The sequence below is a fragment of the Rhea americana genome, unplaced genomic scaffold, assembly GCF_003343005.1.
Source record: "Rhea americana isolate MKP2758 unplaced genomic scaffold, rheAme1 scaffold_83, whole genome shotgun sequence".
NCBI classification, from domain to species: domain Eukaryota; kingdom Metazoa; phylum Chordata; class Aves; order Rheiformes; family Rheidae; genus Rhea; species Rhea americana.
The window spans coordinates 1,471,232-1,490,577 of NW_028187012.1; the positions used below are offsets into that span (position 1 = coordinate 1,471,232).

General features: G+C 36.2%; 1 protein-coding gene across 2 annotated transcripts in view; it reads right to left on the reverse strand.

Moving 5' to 3' along the window:
• FBN2 (fibrillin 2) overlaps positions 1-19,346 on the reverse strand; it is a 183,219-nt gene that overhangs the window by 100,734 nt on the left and 63,139 nt on the right. For both annotated transcript variants that reach the window (XM_085323252.1, XM_085323251.1), the window contains exons 8-15: positions 17,674-17,799; positions 13,498-13,650; positions 12,501-12,734; positions 10,531-10,668; positions 2,894-3,013; positions 2,151-2,276; positions 1,393-1,515; positions 197-319 (exon numbers count right to left, since the gene is read on the reverse strand). In XM_085323252.1, coding sequence (XP_085179378.1) covers positions 197-319; positions 1,393-1,515; positions 2,151-2,276; positions 2,894-3,013; positions 10,531-10,668; positions 12,501-12,734; positions 13,498-13,650; positions 17,674-17,799 — 1,143 coding nt within the window. The remainder of the gene's footprint in view (positions 1-196; positions 320-1,392; positions 1,516-2,150; positions 2,277-2,893; positions 3,014-10,530; positions 10,669-12,500; positions 12,735-13,497; positions 13,651-17,673; positions 17,800-19,346) is intronic.

The window sequence follows — 19,346 nt, forward strand, 5'->3', positions numbered from 1 at the left end:
ATACATGACAGAACAAAAGCCAACCACAGTAGTTTTATGGGAGAACAGTTCCTCTGTGATTAATCATTTTAGTTCTACAACTGATTTTAGCATAAACAAAAAAGATGCCATTTAATGTGTTTCGTTCATTTAACAACCTGTTACTTTCTTTAATTTGACAATACCTGCTTTTCAATGAGAAAAGAATCTCCCTTACCGACACACACACGACCATCAACTCCAACAGCCAGACCAGGTGGACATTCACATCGAAAAGATCCTTCAGTATTTATGCAGTGACCATTCATGCAAATTCCTGATGTCTGGCATTCATCAATATCTGTCAGGAGGAACATAATTCAACAATCTATTTGCAGCTTTTAAGCTTAAGTTGACAATTAATGTTTTTAATGCATTACTTAATATCTTTGTGATACCTGAGGAATCATTAATGTATCCTTGTTTTGTTTCTAATGAATTTTCATCTTAAAATTAAGATAAATAATCAAAATTCCAGCTGTACGTTAAAACAATTTTGAGAAAAACTGTACGGAGTGGAGAGGTATTTCACACTCCACAATAAGCAAAATAAGTGACAAATTTTCTCCCTTGTCTTCCTCCATCTCATGGTACTATAACTTCGTTTTAAAGTCTAGTTAAGGAAGCATTAATCATAGCATAACTTTACAATGGTAAACTTCAATTTCAAAGAGCTTTTTAATGGTCAATTTTTATTAATTGCACCATTAATTGCATATTAAGAATTCACAATTGATATCAGCTGTATCAGCTTTAAAGCAAACGTCCAATGTATTTAGATGATTTTGCATCTATTAAAAAAGACTGAAGTCCAAACCTACTTCTAGTGGTGGCAATACGTATCTTCTACTAGGTCACTTCAATTGAAGCAAAAATCTGACTCCACTCTTAAAACKTTTAAAGTAACATTTTAATGACCTCACTTTAAAAAGTTTGTAATGCTGTATGGTTGATATGTTGTCTTAAATGTTATGGACTCTGGACTGCCAGAATAGTGATGTGGAAAACGTATTTGTGTATGCTTATCAATGTAGTATCTTTCAAATCTTTTAAACTTCCAATATTGCTGCTCATTTTGCCATTTCATGAAGGTATTTAGATTTTGCGAAGCTGTGATGACTCCAAGATGTTTCAAAAGCTAATTTATCTTCTATTGCTGCTTTCAAACTACTATTAAATAATTGAAGTTTTTTTCCTGGAATTGAAAGATTTATATCTATGCAGTTTAAGATATTTACTGTAATAACTTAGCAAGGTATTTGTATGATATTAAATCCATATGACAAAAGATTGCCAYTCTTGCATGAATGAATGACAGGAAAAGCTGGTTTCAATCAAGGTTGTCTTAATGTGTTACCCCACAATACTACATACCAGTACAGTAACGCCCATTTGGAGCCAAGACAAATCCTGGTTTGCAGATGCATTTAAAACTCCCATCCTCATTTATGCACATCCCATTTAAACACATATTAGTAGTGGTACACTCATCATGGTCTGCAAAAAGACACAGAATATGACACAGTATAAGCACACACTCTGGACAGATGTGGCAAAGATTCTCTAATCTGCAGATTAATTTTTAGTAACTCTGATCAGCTGACAAGCTCTCAGTCTACAGACAAAGCAGCAAGATTCTTCACCCATCTCGATCAGAATTACTGTGCATATTTCAACAGACTGAGTATAGAAGAACCAGGTGCATTTTTCTTTCTTAGCTGAAAGGATAAAAAATTTCAATCACATGAAGGATTTCAGAACTTATTGCAACAGGTTGTTTATCTAGGAAGCTTCTGCGACATAATACAGCCAAAATTAAAAGCACGCATTTCTTCAGCAGTGCTGACATATGAAACGCTTTCTATGAAGTGTTAGGGAAAAATGCTGTTCCTGGGATGGGACATTACCTGGGTCTCTTGATGAGAGATGTGGCATCAGAAACAGAAATCACTTCAGGCTGTCTTTGGAATTGTGAAGTTCCATATAATGTCTATTTGACTGCAGAGGCTGTAAGTTCACCTCATGCCAGATCTTATTTCACTAAATGTAATCCTTAATGACCAAAAGCACTATGAAGTACAATTTCTAGAATCACAAAGCTAGTCCCTGMCAGTATTAAGAAGAATTCTTACCCACACAATTTTTTCCATCTGTAGTTAGTTCAAAGCCAGCATTGCAAATACACTGGAAACTTCCATCTGTGTTTACACACCGGCCATTTTTACAAAGAACACCATTCTGGATGCACTCATCTATATCTAAGTTAAAGAAAAGAAAACACATAATCAGATAATTACCACTGATAAGATAAAAATTCATACAGTGACAATTGCTCCTTTGAAAAATGCTAGTACATTTTCATGTATTTTTCATGTATATTCAAGTATACTATCTAAATATTACTTAGAAAAAACTCTCTAAAGATGGTAAGAAATCATTCTTATTCCATGTGAGATGTAACAAATATTACTTTAGACTTGTACAATAAATGCTACTTTCCAATGATGCTCAATAATTACATGATAAATACCTCTAAAAAGCTACCCACATATTCATCTGCACATATATAGATATAGAGAGAGTATGAGTATGACAGGTGTGCATTTCCTTAATTTTTTGTAGAATTCCCAACTGCAATATGCTGGCAAGTAACAGATATTCCAGAATGGAATGGATAACAAATTGTCAAAGGCAACAAATTAAATGATTATTTTTATCAACAAAACAAATGCAATGGTAGTCCAGAATTAGAACTTCATTAATATAACTGTTGAGATTTACTGAAATAACATTACTATTTTTTAATTCCAATAGAATCTGACATAAGAGGTGAGACCGTTTGTAAAGTCAGTAAACATGAAGCAAATTTTCTTACCAATGCAAGCTTGCTTGGTAGGAGTTCTCTGGAAACCTGCATGGCATTTGCAGTAATAGGAACCAGGTGTATTGACACAGTCTCCATTAGAGCACGGGTTTGATGTGCATTCATCAACATCTGTTGGAAGCACAGAAGAACATTAGGGACTTCACAATTTATACAACAATTTCTTTTTCATTTTCAACTAGAATTTTCTAATTGTAAGAGTAATTAACAGTCAAATGCTAAATCCTAAAACTTGTTCTTGGTGCAAAATCACTACTTTCCTATTAGAATACAGCTGTTCTTAGTATAAATAGGTCGCCATATTTTMAAGAAATGACATGCTACTGCATCATTTATGAGTATCTTTCAAGACAGAACAAAAAATACCTGTGAGGATTTTGAGGTACGAAATCTGACAGTTGCCTAGTAGAAGGGAACAATTTTTTATTCAACATAGTATTCATTTAACTGAACAATTAWTCATTCTTCTTTGGAATAATGCCAATACAAGAAAAAAATGGCTTTTAAAAGCAGATATCACAGCACTTAAAATTAAAAAAAAAACTATTAAATTGAGAGTTTACTGTAGAAATGCAAGGAGGGGCCACAAATCAGCAGGAGGGATTCTTAATGAGACCACAGACTGTAAAACACATCTCAGTTATTTATGCCCCACTGCATCCTCAACCTCAGTCTTTGCATTTCACTGGTGCCAGATTTCATTTAGCCTTTCCCTATAATGTACCTTATTCCACTTTCCAAATGTTTTTAGTATTTGGGTACAGCCAAACACACTTTAACCATCTTAAGTCTTACATAACTGCTCAGAAATTTCATCCATTTGACACACAGCTCTGAAATCTTTACTCCTTTCAAGAAGCCTTCCCAGATTTGATCCCCACTGGCTTGCAATGAGTCAGCTGTTACTTTGGCCCGGCTTAGCTATTCCCAACCCTAAAATAACACTGATTGTTACTTCCAATTATATTCCCCTAAACTCGTCTGTAAAGCTCTTGGAGGACCCTATTCCCTGCCTTTCTTAATCCTAACTGCCTCTCTGGGAGTGGAGTAAATGCAGCCCTCAGTTCTGGCAGAGCGGACTGCCTGCTCAGCAGTCTGTCCTGCAGCTACCAGAGGACGGCCTGAGCAGCTTCTCTGTTACGGATACACTCACAGGCTACAAACCAAGTGGAGCTCGTGATGAAATCTGCCTGTACTTTTGTACTTTCTCTACCACTCACCTTTTCCCCCAGCTAGGCCCTCCATTTCACACGTAGGTCCAAAATAGTCTAATCTCTTCATTTACGTGGGTTTTAATATCACAAAGCCAATGCTGATTTGTGGGGGTTCTCGGAAACCATCCTACTGACGAGTGGACATAGGAAGCAACTTTTAAGGCCACACTTGGTTAGTTCCCAGTAATGACAAGTTTACCCTGCATTTTGTAGTGTAAGCCATCAAAAATTCAGGAAAACCAATAGGGAGTTTTCCCCAGGATTAGCTTTGCTGATGATCTGTATTCAACCCTCATCAGGTCTAGTTTGAAAACTTACTTCATTAGCTCTTCAAAATAATTGGATAGAATGAAAAATTGTACCTATAAGCAGTCCTACTTAACTGTTAAATAAATGTGTACCAAAAGTGTTATAACATGAAGGACCTGAATCTAAAAATGGCAAAAGACAATGGCAAAAGGTTAGTTTTGCTCTAACTAAAGCATAAAGAAGACCACGTATTTCACAGGATTTAATGTGTGAATTACACAGTTAAAACTAACAGCATTCATATACATGTCAAGGAGATTTGGTGTTACCCAAATCAATCATTTAATGAGCACCTTTACAGTACTACTGGTGCCTAGATATAATCAGACCTTCTTGGGTAAACAGTTAAATGAATAAAGGCAAGCGAAATGGAAGAATCAAATACCTCCTCTCATGCAAAAGCCTTTTCGGCTCATTCACATTTGCATTGGCAGCTGATAACACCACTCCAGTAAAACCACAAGAATGAAGCAAGATAAAGAAAAGAGAAACGCAGAGTGTTAAATACAATGAAGAAACCAGTAACTGTATCTGTTTTTCATCCTGGCTACCTGCACATATTTGAGTAAGCTTTACTACTCTTTATACTGCAGGAGATCGTATGCATTTATAAGTAGCTTCTTGCTGTCACACTTCTCTGCAGCTCCCAGCCACTGAGATGCTTTGTTTTCATGAGTGCTACACTGGATATTGTGGCTTAGAGCTCAGCCAGTATAGGGAGCTGAAGACAATCCCACATAATTCCTTCAGAACMGAGTCCTCAACTGTAGATCTACTAACAGCACGTCAAACTCTAAATCACACTTTTGCAGGAGTATTTCATCAAATGTCTTAATCCCAGTGACTTCTGCTGTACATTTATCTTGCTTTAATATGAGGGAGGACAGAAGGAACTTACAAATAGATATGTCACTCGTCCATTTTGTTTAGCTTTCCTACGGAGGGTGACACTTAYGACTTTTTTAGGGCTCCAACTTGCTTAAACTGTTAAAGAAAATTTGTGCATGCTAGAAATAGATCTCACTGCAAATTAATTTATAAATTCTATAGTAGGAAGGCAGCATTCCTCTACGAAATAGCTGACTTAAGCTTAGAAAAACCTCAGATCCTTGTGCATCAGACAATTTCTATATAAAATATGAACCCTAAGATGTTCTATATAAAATACGAACCCTAGGATGTTCTCTTTTTTATACAAGCTGTTGATAAAAGAGGGAAACGACAAATACGTGTTAATATAAAGAAGTTGTTGGCCTTGAATTGGTTTTGCAAGCATGCATATCCCAGCAGGGTAAACAGGAAATATCTGAGACAGATATATTTAACCGATTTCATTCAGTCTCACAATATACTCCTATTTGGTGTCAAGTATTTCCTTTTCACCACTTRCATCATATGTATCTCCACTTTTCAATGTTGCATCTGCAACACATGTCAAAATTCCACTAGACACAGTATGGAACTTTCAAAAGTCCCCTTTAGACTGATTGTGCTGAGTTTGAAGACAAATGTCAGAATCTGAAACACGGAATTCTAGTTGTTTTGCAAATACAAAACCCACAACAACATAGTTATGGGCTTGCTGCTGCTTTCAAAGTCTTACAGTTCTACCCAGAGTTTTTATGAACAGAATCAAATAAGGAAAGGTAATAATAATAATAATAATAATAATACAGTTGCCTATCAGTCTGGGAAGAGAGATTAACCATTCTGCATCAGATCACTTAGGACTGCTTATGGTTCCTAGGCTAGGCAATGTTCCATCTTGAAAGCAGCAGAATACAAGCTTGAGCACATAACTCTGTTCTTTTTTGTTTTGGCAGGATCATTTTGTAGTAAGATTTTTAACTCCATTAAAAAAAAATCATGTAATAAATTTCTAGCTTCCTCCTTCGGATGTAAGGAGCCAGAGAGACAGAGTAGCACGGAAGGAGTGTTCATTGCTCTAATATTAACCTCATCTCACACAGTAAAATGCAACTGTTTCCAAAACCTCATGACTGTTCTTTCATAAATGAGTATCAAAATTAGATTTGAGCAAGCCTTTAACGTAACAGACATCATTAACGAAGAAATGTCATAGTTAAGTTCCTGCTTAAAGTCCCAAGGCAAATTTTTGTGTGATTTACAGCAATTACCATTCACAAATCAGCAGTTCAATGTGGCGTTTAAGATATTTCAACTATTTCTCTAGAATTCAATTAGGTAATAACTGTGAAACAAGGTTGAGTTATCTAAGATAAATATTGGTCAAAGTTTGTTTTGTAATGGCAATAGCAACATATATTACAAAATGTCTCCTGAATGCCAGCAGCTACTCAAAATGCAAATCACTTCAGAGTCAAAATAATTACTAATGAGAGATTTGTTTCACCTAAAAAAAAAAAAAAAAAAAAAAAAAAAAGGCTAAGTAACACTCAAACTACATGGAAGCCATTCTTTTGTTTCTGGGTTTTTTTTTCCCCCCGTTTCAATCTAGGACATTGCTACAGGTGGCACAGCATCTTCTGCTTTTGTTAAAACAGATGAAATCTTTTTTTTCATCCTACCGCACCTAGAACTGTCTCATTTTTTGGACTACTGTTTCCCATTGAGGTGGCCCATCATGAAGCCTAAACTAACTTCCCTAAGCAAATACACTTCTTCCTCAGTGCTGTAATTATGCATTAGAGAATCAAGAAGGACAATTTTTATTTCCACATACCCATCCAGGTATTTTTACAGCTTTTATTAATTCTAACCTCAACTGAAAATCAGATATAACTTTTACTGTTCTCTGTGGTCTGCAGTGGAAGGTGAACGGCAGGCTAGTAATCTCCAGTGACCCTATGGAAGGGCGAAGGAGGAAAAGAGAGGGATCGAATGGCCAGCTGGCTGTTATACACGTTACATTCTTTTGTCAATCATCTTTACCAATCAGGCATGTAGATTGGACCGGCCTCCCAAATCACAGACGGCCACCCTACTGATTTTTTCCTGCACAATTTCTTCCAATGAGAACTGAAAAGGAGCTTAAATCAAAGAAGAAATCCACATAGCTTTACCTGCTGCAAGCTTACTATCAAGGGGCACAAAGACAAAGTAATAGAGCATTTTGCAATGAACCCAACTATGGAGTTTAAATTCTTTTCTGGATTAAAACCAAGAGCCACTCCTAGATTACATTGGTAAGTGAATATCTGGCTGTTCAGCCTGGGAAGCCAAAACAGACTGTATCATTTATTTTGTGCCACTGGCGACAGAAGCTGGTGTTCTAATGTTTTAATAAACATCGGGTTAAAGAGCCACCCCCCTTCCTAAAATTTTACAGATTATTAGGTTGTATTTTGTTTGGAATTACCTCTAGGTCTTTGAGGGTTAATCTTACTTCTTGCTTCAAGACTTCCTTTGGTTTGTTTTTCCCAATTTATTATTCCTTACTTAACTTAACCTACTGCATTATCAACATGTGCATTTGTTTCATTACTCCCATTTATATTCTATGCCTTGCAAATTAAAAAAAGGCTTTGCAAGTTTAACAGCATTCGTATCTCACATGCCCCAGTCAAGTATTATTCAACCACTATTTGTTTCACGTCATCCTTATACTAGCTGCTGATATGAAGTACAAAGTAGCCTAGTCAAAAGTTTTTCTTGCCTTAATAGGAAAGGATTTTAAAGACAGGTGAAACTTTGGCTCTCCACGGTACTCAGCCTCAGTTTTCACAACTTTTTCTCTTGCTATTTGGGAGTATTTCTTCATGCAGAATAGTTTGTTAGAGGTATAAAGTGTTTATAATCACACTCTACTGCAGCGCTATTTATCCCAACTCCCTAATAACCTGAACACAGAATGGTTGCCTAAAAGAGTAGTTTAGAAAGACCTTCTGTTTTGTTCAGTTGCTACCTTGGTAACAGCAGTAATTTCAGATTATTGACAGCAATCATCTGTATTTCTTCATTTAAAGTTAGAAAGCAAAAATTATAAAAATATAATAAATACCCTGAATGTTAACAAACAGTTAATGAACTCCTGTATACTTCTGTAGTATGCTTCACATTTTCAACTTGCCTCCAAGAACTATGAACACAGAACATGAATACAGGTTGTAAACTAGATCTAGAATACCCTGGTGAAACTTTGTTAGACAAAAGATCAAACTAGATAGTCTCCCAAGGTTTTCTGAGATCTTAGAACACATTATTTCAAGACATCAGCTTTCAGAAGATGCTCAGCACATTTCAAGACAGTTCCCCAAAAGTCAGAGTCTGCCATAGTTAAAAATATTATTTATTTCAGTGATGCAGAATATAGTGCTGGGAACAAAAGGGTCGGGACTCTCCAAATACAATAAATAAAGGATACGCATGCTCTTAGCAAGGCAGACTTATGGTAAAATGCCTACTTCTCACTGACAATATTGCCTGAGGCCCAAGGATGTGAAACAAGAATAAACTTCCTTAATTTCCCAGCTAGGAGTCAGAGACCTAGGAAAGTTTTACCTGAAAAAAAAAGGCTGAAGAAGTTAGGCTTCTTACACTGAAGAGGACACTCAGAAAAGGAACCATAACAGTCTTCAAATGCACAAAAGGTATATACAAAGAGATAGGCTAATAAGCTGCTTTCCTCTTACACTGTGGATAGGACAAGAAATAAGAGTTGATGTTTTTGCCAAGTTATATTTAAACTAGACTGGAAGTTCAAAAATATTATCTGACAGTGTGGCTAGTGGCACACTGAAACTGGCAGCGCAACTGTCCAAGTAAGCAGTGGAGTTTCCATCACTGACAGTTTTTAAGAACAAGTTATACAAACAGTTGCCAGGAATGATGCAAGTATAACTGATCACCCTGTGGCTCAATGGACTAGCGAAGGGGAGAGCTAACTTTTGGGTTGGTGTATCAAGTTCATTTGAGAAAGGAAAACAGAGAGGTTWAACGTGGTAATAAACACTGGCATCCACAGAAAAGCACTAGCAGCAGTTGTCACATTTCACCTTGGCAGAAGGCAGGACGCCTAGCCAGGGAGGCCCTCATGCTAAACTTGTAATTCAGCGGGAGGTAGAAGAATTTGCAACTCACTGAGGTTCTAGTGCTGGCTGATACCCACTCTGTTGCATGCAATTCAAAATCTGCTGCTAGTATTCTGAGTTACATACTATATGTTGCCTCACTTTGGATTACAAGATTTTTTTAAGGTCTCTGCTAGCTGTAATTTCTGCCCTCCCTTCTTTCTGTGCCTTCCCTTAATCCACAGCCATGCTAGAACACAAGTTCTAAAAGCACATTTTMAGCCAGAAAAGCCTATAGCTAATAAGCATTTGTATAATATTTTTCATTCATAGATCTCAAATCTCTTATGAAGAATCAGTAGGCTAATGCTAAATCACAAATAAACCAGAGCTTTCTATTTAGGATCCTAGATGGTTACAAAAATATATCCTACATACAAAATTCTTCACCATACAACTCCCACACAAACACTCCCACATACTGTTTTTTCTCTGAAATCCCTGATGACCCTTTGACATTGTAAGACTGAAGTCATTAGTAACTGGAGAAAATCACAGAATTCCAAATTCAGCTCTTGTTATAAGAAGGTAGTGTTCAGTATTTTAATAAGCAATACAAATGTAAGAAAAAGTGAATTAATACATTCTATTAATGATCTGACATCTTTTAAATGTCATTGATCTTTATGAATAGGTAAAACAAATTCTGTCCTTTGTTATCCTGGATAAATTTGATACTAATTCCTTTGACAGCAAGGGACTTACACAAGCATAACATATGAGTAAATGAGAGCAGAATTTAACTCACTAAAGGTAAAGACAAAAATGTACCATACTCATTAAGTACAATAATACTCAATACCCAAATTTGTGAGTGAAGATTTTTTAGACAGCAGACAAATATGAAAAGCTCTTTTAGGAAGATCTTACATTATTCCAATATAAGTAATCTCATCATGATCCCTGTACTTYCCTTCACAAGATCTATACATATAGAATTAATATATATGGAGGAAGAATAATAGGCACACAGGTTTTTTTGGATCAAAGCCATAAAACTGAAGAATATTAGTATTCAAAAAGTGAACAAAGTGTTTTAGAAATGTGCACTTACCAATACAATCCCCATTTGCATCCTGCTTATATCCCATGTTGCACTCACATCGGTAACTGGAAATAGTTGGTATACAGCGTCCATTTAAACAAAGATTGGGATGATGCTTACAGATGTCTATTGTCTGATTGAGTATTGCTAATGCCAAAAAAAAAAGCAGAACATGAGAGATACTCATATGTTAAAATAGAAGTAAATATGAAGATTACATTAGGCTTCAAAACATATGTTCTCAAGTGCATAAATAAATCCATGAAATCAACCATTTTTCCAAGCACCATCCACTGACTTTACCGTAAACTAACAAATGCAAGTAGCTATCAGAAACAAAACAAAACAAAACGAGACAGAACAGTCTTGATTATAGTTTACCATTTATACTTATAGTCTGGTGAGATCATTAGTGGTCTCATGAATAGACCACCATCTGGATGTAAACTGAAGCAATCTGTTTTATGAGTTTATCATTTTTGGTGTACCTGTCTTAATACTCCTCGCATTTTATTGAAACTGGTTCTGATCCTGCAGACACACAACACATGTTGTACATGTGAGACACCCTTCTGAATATTATTCATCTTGGGCTTTGAGCCAAGACAATATTTCTGCAGAAGGGTAAGTTTTACCCTTGGAAGAAAAGCAAACAGCTTATTTTAAATGCTGTTGGCTTTTTGAAAATACTTCAAAATCTGTAGTTTTATTAGTGCTGACTAAGACAGACCAGTAGGCACAGCACAAGCAAAAATTCAGAGGTTCATGGTGAAATAGGAAACCAATGCGTGATGTGGATATTATCCGTAGATAAACTGAGATAAAGGTAACATATAGTTCAATATACAGATCTTACCATTAGGAGACTGTGCTAAACACAGAACTTAAAGGTGTCACAGGCAGGGGGACTAACAAAACATTTTAATCATGCCACCTTCATTGGTGGCATGACAAGATTGTCTCTATGTAACTAAAAACTATATTGTAAGATTTCATTTAAGAGAAGTCGGATGAGTTCTCTGAAAAACATGAGGCAATACAATTGTGCAAGGTTCAGGGGAAAACAAAATTAAACTCAGTAAAGGTTTAAAATAAGTATTAAATCCAAAACTAAATAATCTTTTCCAAGTTAAAATATTTAGATATGATACATATACACAAATACTCACACACTCCTATGTAAAAATGTGCATGTACACACATACACACACACACACACAGGAGTTTCAACGCCTTCTGTGTTAGACTTCCCAGGTCTTATAAGTAAGTGTTAGGTATACACTGGGAAGCAGGAAGATACTACTCTATTAAGATCCTATATTGAAAATGAATAGGTAGATTGGCTTTTGGTTGACAACAGAAGGAAGGAAAGAGGATGATCCTAAAAAATAAAGAAAATCTTAGACTTGAATCTTTTGATTATCTGCCTGATAGCCTAAGCTCTTGTAGATTCGGAACATTAGAATAAAACCTATGTGTACAAGTACATAGAATAAACACATACTACATTCTTGGATGTTGTACTGCATAAACATCAACTGAACATACATCTTTTATTGAATGAAGGGAATTACAGACTTTTAGTCAGACTTTTTTTAGAAACTTTTACAGACTTTCAGTCAGTTTTTAGAGCAGTCATGCAAGACTGAGGTCACAGCAGGCGTACAATTTCATGGGAAAATCACTAAACAGAGGCAAACATGATTATTAAGTGAAATTAACTCATAAAAAGAGACACTGAAAGTGGCTAAATGTTCAAGGAAACTACTCTACAGCTGAAATGAAGAAGAATAAAAGTGGAAAGGGGGTCTCAAACTTCCTAAAGTATCAACTCTACTTCTTAAAAGTGTATATGTTTTAAATATAAAGATATTTTATGTATTAAGGACACTGTATCATTTCCAGAGTAGAAACTGAACAGAAAAAAAGGAAAAAAATAGGAAGAATGGGAAAAAAGATCTCAAAACATGAATACTTACTTAGTCCAGTAATTATTGGGCCATTTCCAGTGGGACTCTGACCACCTGTTCCTACGCCGGCTCCCCCTACACCTGGGGAAAAACCATTGCTACCAGGGATGGGAATGAATCCTGCTCCCCCTGGGCCGTAACCGTTTCCATTGCCACCGGGAAGGAATCCATTTCCTCCAGTCCCACCACCCCTGGAACCACCTCCAGCAGGAACTCCATCTATGCAAAGTCTGCGATATTCATCTGTAAACAACAAAGCATAGAAAGGCATAAAGCAAATCAAGCCTTCACCAAAGCCAGCTTATAAGGAAGATATAGATCTTTGTACTCCAAAAACACAGTACTGGCTTCTCATTCCTTTAATGTTATATATTCCCTCTCCCACTCTTACACTCCAGGGATTCCAGAATTGTGACAGGTATTATTTAAGGAAGAGCGCTCAGCGTAATAATAGGAAATATTATAATTTACGCYTAGTTATTTGCTGAAATCTTTTTGTTGGTGCACAGCCAAAAGCACTGTAACTCCCAGGTCCCTCAGAGATCTTGGGATAGATAGACTGAAAGTACATTTCACCAGGGATGTGGAATATTGTTATGTGAGTACAGTGTTGAAAGAATAAATGAAATACTGATGCATTTCCAGTTCAAAGTAACATGAAATTTTATGGAGAGAGCAGCTGTTCCTTTAAATCGAAATGAACTATGGACCCTCAGAGTCATTTCCTCTTCAAGCTTGACCACAAAATCTTCCCTATTTCCCAAGAACTATTTCCAATGTCAACAAAAGGAGGTTAAAGAAACTAGTCCCAAATAATAATGGACTAGAAAAAAATGGTTCACAGATGGAAACATTTGCATTAAAAACACTAGTATGAATGATAATGTAATTCTTGACTTTCTTTTTCCCTTTAGCCTACATTTTAAAGCCATTTAAAATATTCCAGTGACCTCTACCCCAACTAGAATGGGCAGCAAGAAGCAGCGGAACAAAACAAGGCACTCACCAGATCCTCTAACAGGACACATCTCTGGAACAGATCCAACGGCCCAGCACCGGCCAGACTCACAGCAGCACTGCATTTTGGTGAACCTGCCAGGAAGTTCCTGTGCACAGCGACCATTTACCAAGCTGGAGAAACATGTACTTGCCCTCTGATCTGGACAATAATTTAAAAAGAAAATCAAAAACAGTAAAAAGAAGTCTCTGTATGTCTTTTCCTTACTCACTTCACCTAAGTACCAACATGTTTAAAAAGCTGTATTAAAAAACCACCAACGACTATGTGAGTTGATCAGCACCAACTCACTCCATGTTTGGTTTACTGCACGATCACGTATTTTCAGTGGCGTTAACCTTTCATTAATCCAGAATGTAGCTGTCAAACTCATCTATTTCCAGTCATGACAAACTCTTAATTCCCTTCATAATCTGCTTTGTGGAATAGACTATGTATTTTTATCTTTAACGGCCTGGTAAAAGACCAGTGTGGCAACACTGAAAGGAATAAAAATCCCTCAGATGCCACGCACAGCTATGTCAGACCTTGTGGATTAGTACTTAGAGGAAAGCAAAAATCCCCTTCTTCAGAAAAATTGTTCAGTAAGGAATCTCCAGACCTGGGAGACAAGGACCTAGGGCAATTATCCATTCTTCTTCACTAAAACTATACTGCAATCTAATTCATATCTATCCTTAATCATAGGGGATAGCACCTGCTAATAGCATCACTGGAATCAGCAAAGAATTATTCAGCTTGTGCAAAAACAAGGCTAAGTCGATTTAAAAAAAACTAAAAAATGATCAACAACTAAGTATTGCATGCCATAGCCCGCTCTGCTATTGAGCGATCAAAAATAGGTGGAAAGTACATGTTTCAGTGTGACTACAATAAAACAATATATTTTCAGTTGGCTAAACAAAATACTCAAAAGAAATTGTGTTGATCACTAGTGTTATACTATGGTAAACTTCTGCTCTTTTTTTTTTTTTTTTTTTTAAAAGGATACCAAATTGATCTATTTATAATTTTTGGCTCATATTATAGCTTAAAAAAAACATATCTCAGAATGGCTATAGTAAGTACTCAGAACTAGGCACCTGGAAAAAAGTATCAAGTCCCCTTTGCTTCATTCACCTCAAAAAGCTGAACAGCTTAACAAAATCAACTTAGTATAAAAGACAAATATATACAGGCAATTGTATACAAGAAAAAAATAAATAAAATCAAGCAGTTCATTCCAGTGGAATTCATATCAAGTGTAGCCTCATGCTGATGTCATCGTACTCTCTATGAAAAAATAGCCAGATTTTCCGAAGAGCACCTTTTCCCATAAGTCATTTCACTGAAGTTAACAATATTTGAAGAAAAAAAATGTGTAAGGGCAACAGCAATCAGCTATTAATTTCAAAGTCTTTTCAAAGTTTAATAAGAGCAATAAAACAACAGAGTACAGAAGAGGTAGAAGATAAGAAACCCTGAAATATGATCTAAATCCAAATAAGCAACACAGACAATCATTAAGGTCAAAAACGTAAATCTTAAGGACTAATATTTTTGAGACCATGAGCTCTCACTTCACTGTAAGAACTCTAAGATATTTTTTGAACAATTCAGCTGAAAACAGGAAGTTTTTTTTTTTAGTTAAAAAAGGAAAAAGAAAAGTAAAGGCCAAAAGATTTGACTGAAAAGGGCTCTAGAATGTAAACCTAGGAGCACAGCACTCCAAAATGTGCGTTGTGAAAGGCATAGGAGACACTAAAAAGTTCCTTTCCAGCCGCTTATTTCAGCAAGTTAAAGGATTATTCATTCAATCGCAAACTTTTAACCAGCAAGAGTTGAAAAACTGCTCTGACTGTCTAATCTTAGGTTAGAGAGATGTGACAGTGCTTAACACAAATGCTTGAAGAGCAGGGGCTGAGCGGGCCAAGGAGCAGTAGTTGGCTTTGCCAGTGAGGCACACATCTTAAACTTCAGGAAGGCAGGGCCAGGGGTCCCCCTGCAATACCTATGCTCACTTTTAAAGGTTTCTTCCACTCAAGTCACCTTGTTAGGACAGAGCTGAGGCAAAAAACACTGATCTCCCTTCCGCACATGTAAGCAATTGAGTTGTTCGAGTATTGCAGACAAATCAATGGTTTCCCCCAGGCCATATCCCCAGTGTATTAGCAATACACATAACATCTCAAGATCACTCAAGCTAATGGGAAATAGGGCTGATACGAAAGATACAAATAAATACAAATAGAAGCTAGATATAAATACATAAAAAGTCTACTATAACAAAAATTGAGACATTTAACATAACACAAACATCAGTAATTTTTTCATTAATGCATTTTTCCTCGGTGTATCTGCATCCAGCTGAAGAAATGGCATCCAGTCTTCCCTTAAAAGCCTAATCCTAGCAGAATATTTTCAGTATTGGTATGAGTTCTATTGAGTGCTTGCAAGTGGCTAACTATCATTCATAGAGACTCTAAGTGATAGTATGTTTACTTGGTAATTTTCACAACTAAATGAAGGAACGTGGAATTTTAATATGCCAGAAAGAATTCAGCCCACTTACATTTCCCTTTGAGTACATCTTCAGCTCTGATAAGTTTCAATGGGAACCATATATGTGCTAAGAATAGACTGAATGTACAACCAAATTTTTTTTGGTGCAATTATTCTTTATAAGTATGTCAGTATTCATCATCTCCTAGTTCCTCCAAGGGCGCATCCTACATCTTTTACTGCCAGACTCCTGAGTGCTGACTGGGAAAAGAAATCTCAGCAAATTTAGAAAGATATGRAACTAATCATAATAACTAATTGTATCTCAGTATTTTAACTAAAAGCAAATATTTGTCTTAAATTGGGAAGAAAGTAATTCATATTAATAAGGATTTCATTCTGCCTTTTTTTCCTAAGTAATGCAAACAGATTTTATTCCAATAGTGTAAACATTTGAGAGCACAGGAACTTTCACACACATGTTCATTTAACAGAAGGATTCTGTGTGACACAAGGGTCTCCCTAAGCAGATGAGGGCATGTGATTTGTGTGCAGTCGGTTTTATGAGCTAACTTTAGGAACTGTGTTGTAAAACATGCCAAAGCCCCCACAAATTTTGAAGATATTGGAAATAATAGGTTCTCAGTATCTCTGAAGCTAGACGCAATACATTTGCAACTTGGTACTCCTAAAATGAACCTGGGTAACAAAAACTGACTACACTGTGCAAAAAATTATTAATGTGAAATCACGTTTTTGGCAAATCATATTAGTTCTTTATAATTCAGATTTTCCATTCTATAACATGAGAACAAAGTGCTTTGAGAAATCTGAAATAAGAAGAACCATACGAGAGCTACAAAACCCACTATTATTAGGGCATCATAAAGGACATTAACTCATCAGTATGGTTTATACCATCACACATGCAGCTGTAAAAGAGAAGCATATTGAAAAGATCCATAATATGCATTACCACATGTTAAAATAACCACATAGGTTTTTTTATAAGATAAAAACTAGTTTTAAATAAACTGTCTTGTAGAAGCTGCAATCTACTGAAATTTAGTATATGCTTTGTTATATTATCCATTCTACCCAAATTAGCAGCAACACAGTATACTCTATTCAATGCCTTTTAAGCTTATACACACACCCAATACTGGTCTTTAATTTAAACTATGTAAGATGGAACTTGAAATACCAAATAAGAAAGGGAAGATATTTGCTCATTTAGAATCAAAGTGAGCTTAGTCTTCGATTTCATCAAATGCAGGTTTGCAAAACAAATGTGATTAACATTTCTTATGCTTGCCCATACAACAGAGATATTCATTACTTCTTTTCTACAAAAAAAAAAAAAAAAAAAAAAAAAAAAAAAAAAAATTAAGGAAGGAAATAAAAGGCAAAAAAAAAAAGAAAACACATCTAAGGCAGGAATTTACAGGCTACAGTACAGTCTACATGTAAGCATCTGCAAGCCAGAAAAAGGTCTCTGCAGCAGCAATCACCATCAGAGGAAGATGTTACGAATCGTAAGTAGTTGAGGAATAGATGCCAGGGAATCAGAACACAACAGAGTCCTGGGGAAATGGTAGACTGGGACAGAAGCTCTGCTGCTGCCTATAAAATTCCCCTACTAATCTTGAGAGCTTTCAGATGGATACTAGATGGAATTCTTACCAATACAGCGGGAGCCATCTGGGGATGTGACATATCCTCGTGGGCAGATGCAGAAATAACTTCCAACAGTGTTGGAACACTCGCCACCTTCACAGATTCCTGGGATGATGCTGCACTCATCAATATCTATCCAATAAAGGAAAAGAGATAGCATAATTATAAGACATTTGCATAGACTGCTTTAAAAATAAGGAGGGAAGGTTTTTTTGAAATTAATTTTTTATTCAGCTCAGATTTAATAATGCATTGCAGTTGTTTGGAAGCTGCTGTCAGTGAAGCATTTGCAAGTCATTTAGTCTGCCAGCTAATAAAGGCTTTCCTTACATGTTCAAGCTGCACACCACACCAAGTCCTAGAGTATGTTAGAGCAGTCTGGGACTTCCTCTGAATGACACATACTGAGCAGGATCACTAGAAAACATGCAGCAGCTACAATGTGATACCAAAACATCCATCCTGCTTTTGAGCTGAATGAAGGAAGATGGTACAGCAGCCAAGCATGACAGCTCTGCATCTACTCAGAGCTTCTGTGACCACAAAAATTTTGCTCATCAGATCTAACTGCTTTCTAGCCTTCTTGTAACATTCTAACTGTAGAGATTATTTTGGTCAGTCTCTTCAGAAGTACAGATTGAATGTCTTATTAGTACTTTTTTTCAGTTATTTTTAATCCATTCAAATGCCTCCAGTAACTGAAAGTGGTGGTCTCATTTAAACACTCCATTTTGCATATAAATATATATAAAGTAAGATATCATCAAGTTCATGAATGAGCTTCATGTATGTGACAAGAGGCTGCTAGGGCACCCAGCAACAGAACTGAGAGCACAGGGTGGAGTGGCACTCAGTACTCGTTCGAATCACTGGGAGGTGCTGGGGCAATAAGAGGCAACAGGAAGAGGCAGTCTGACTATAATGTTAAAAGTGAGAAGCATAGTGGAGCAAGTTGGAATAGAAGAAATGCCAATGGGAATTATTATAAGTGTCATAATCATATATAAAAAGGAATTATTTTAAGTAACCACTTGATTTTACTGCTTTAACAATCTTTAGACATTTGAAGATTTTTAGAGTCATTTTAGGAACCTGATTTGTTTTTAAGTGACTTCTGTACATTTGCTTTTTGAGCGACTTTCAATAAATGTGAAGTGTGGCCCGGGTTTAACCTGGGAGGAACTTTAAGAAAATATAGAAAAGCATGGACCTATTTTCCAACTAGTTTGAGATGAATTATGTTTTCCAGTTGGAATGTATGACAACATACGTTTTGTATGGTTTAATCCCAAAGGTAGTCATAGACATAGTTTTTGCTCAATTTGTTTCTAAGCTTCTGGGTGCAAAATTAATTTAAGACTCTTCTATGCTGCAAAACAAAAATTTTTTAAAAAGTCAGCATTTTGAACCCAGATTATCTGTCTCATGGCAAACAATGCAGGAGAAGCACCAGAAAAAGTATATGTCAGAAATATTCTTGTGATGACACTGAGAAGGTCTTTAGATTCTCTATAAGGAAGTCCTGGGATCTCACAGACCACTCACTGCACTTCTACAAAGACCTAGCCTTTCTTTGGCCCTGGTACTCCAGAAAATCTCTTGAGATGAATGACAGTCTGAGGAAATTTAGTCTATGCTGTTCCTTAGTAGTCTTTTATACGATGAATACTGTGCTTCCA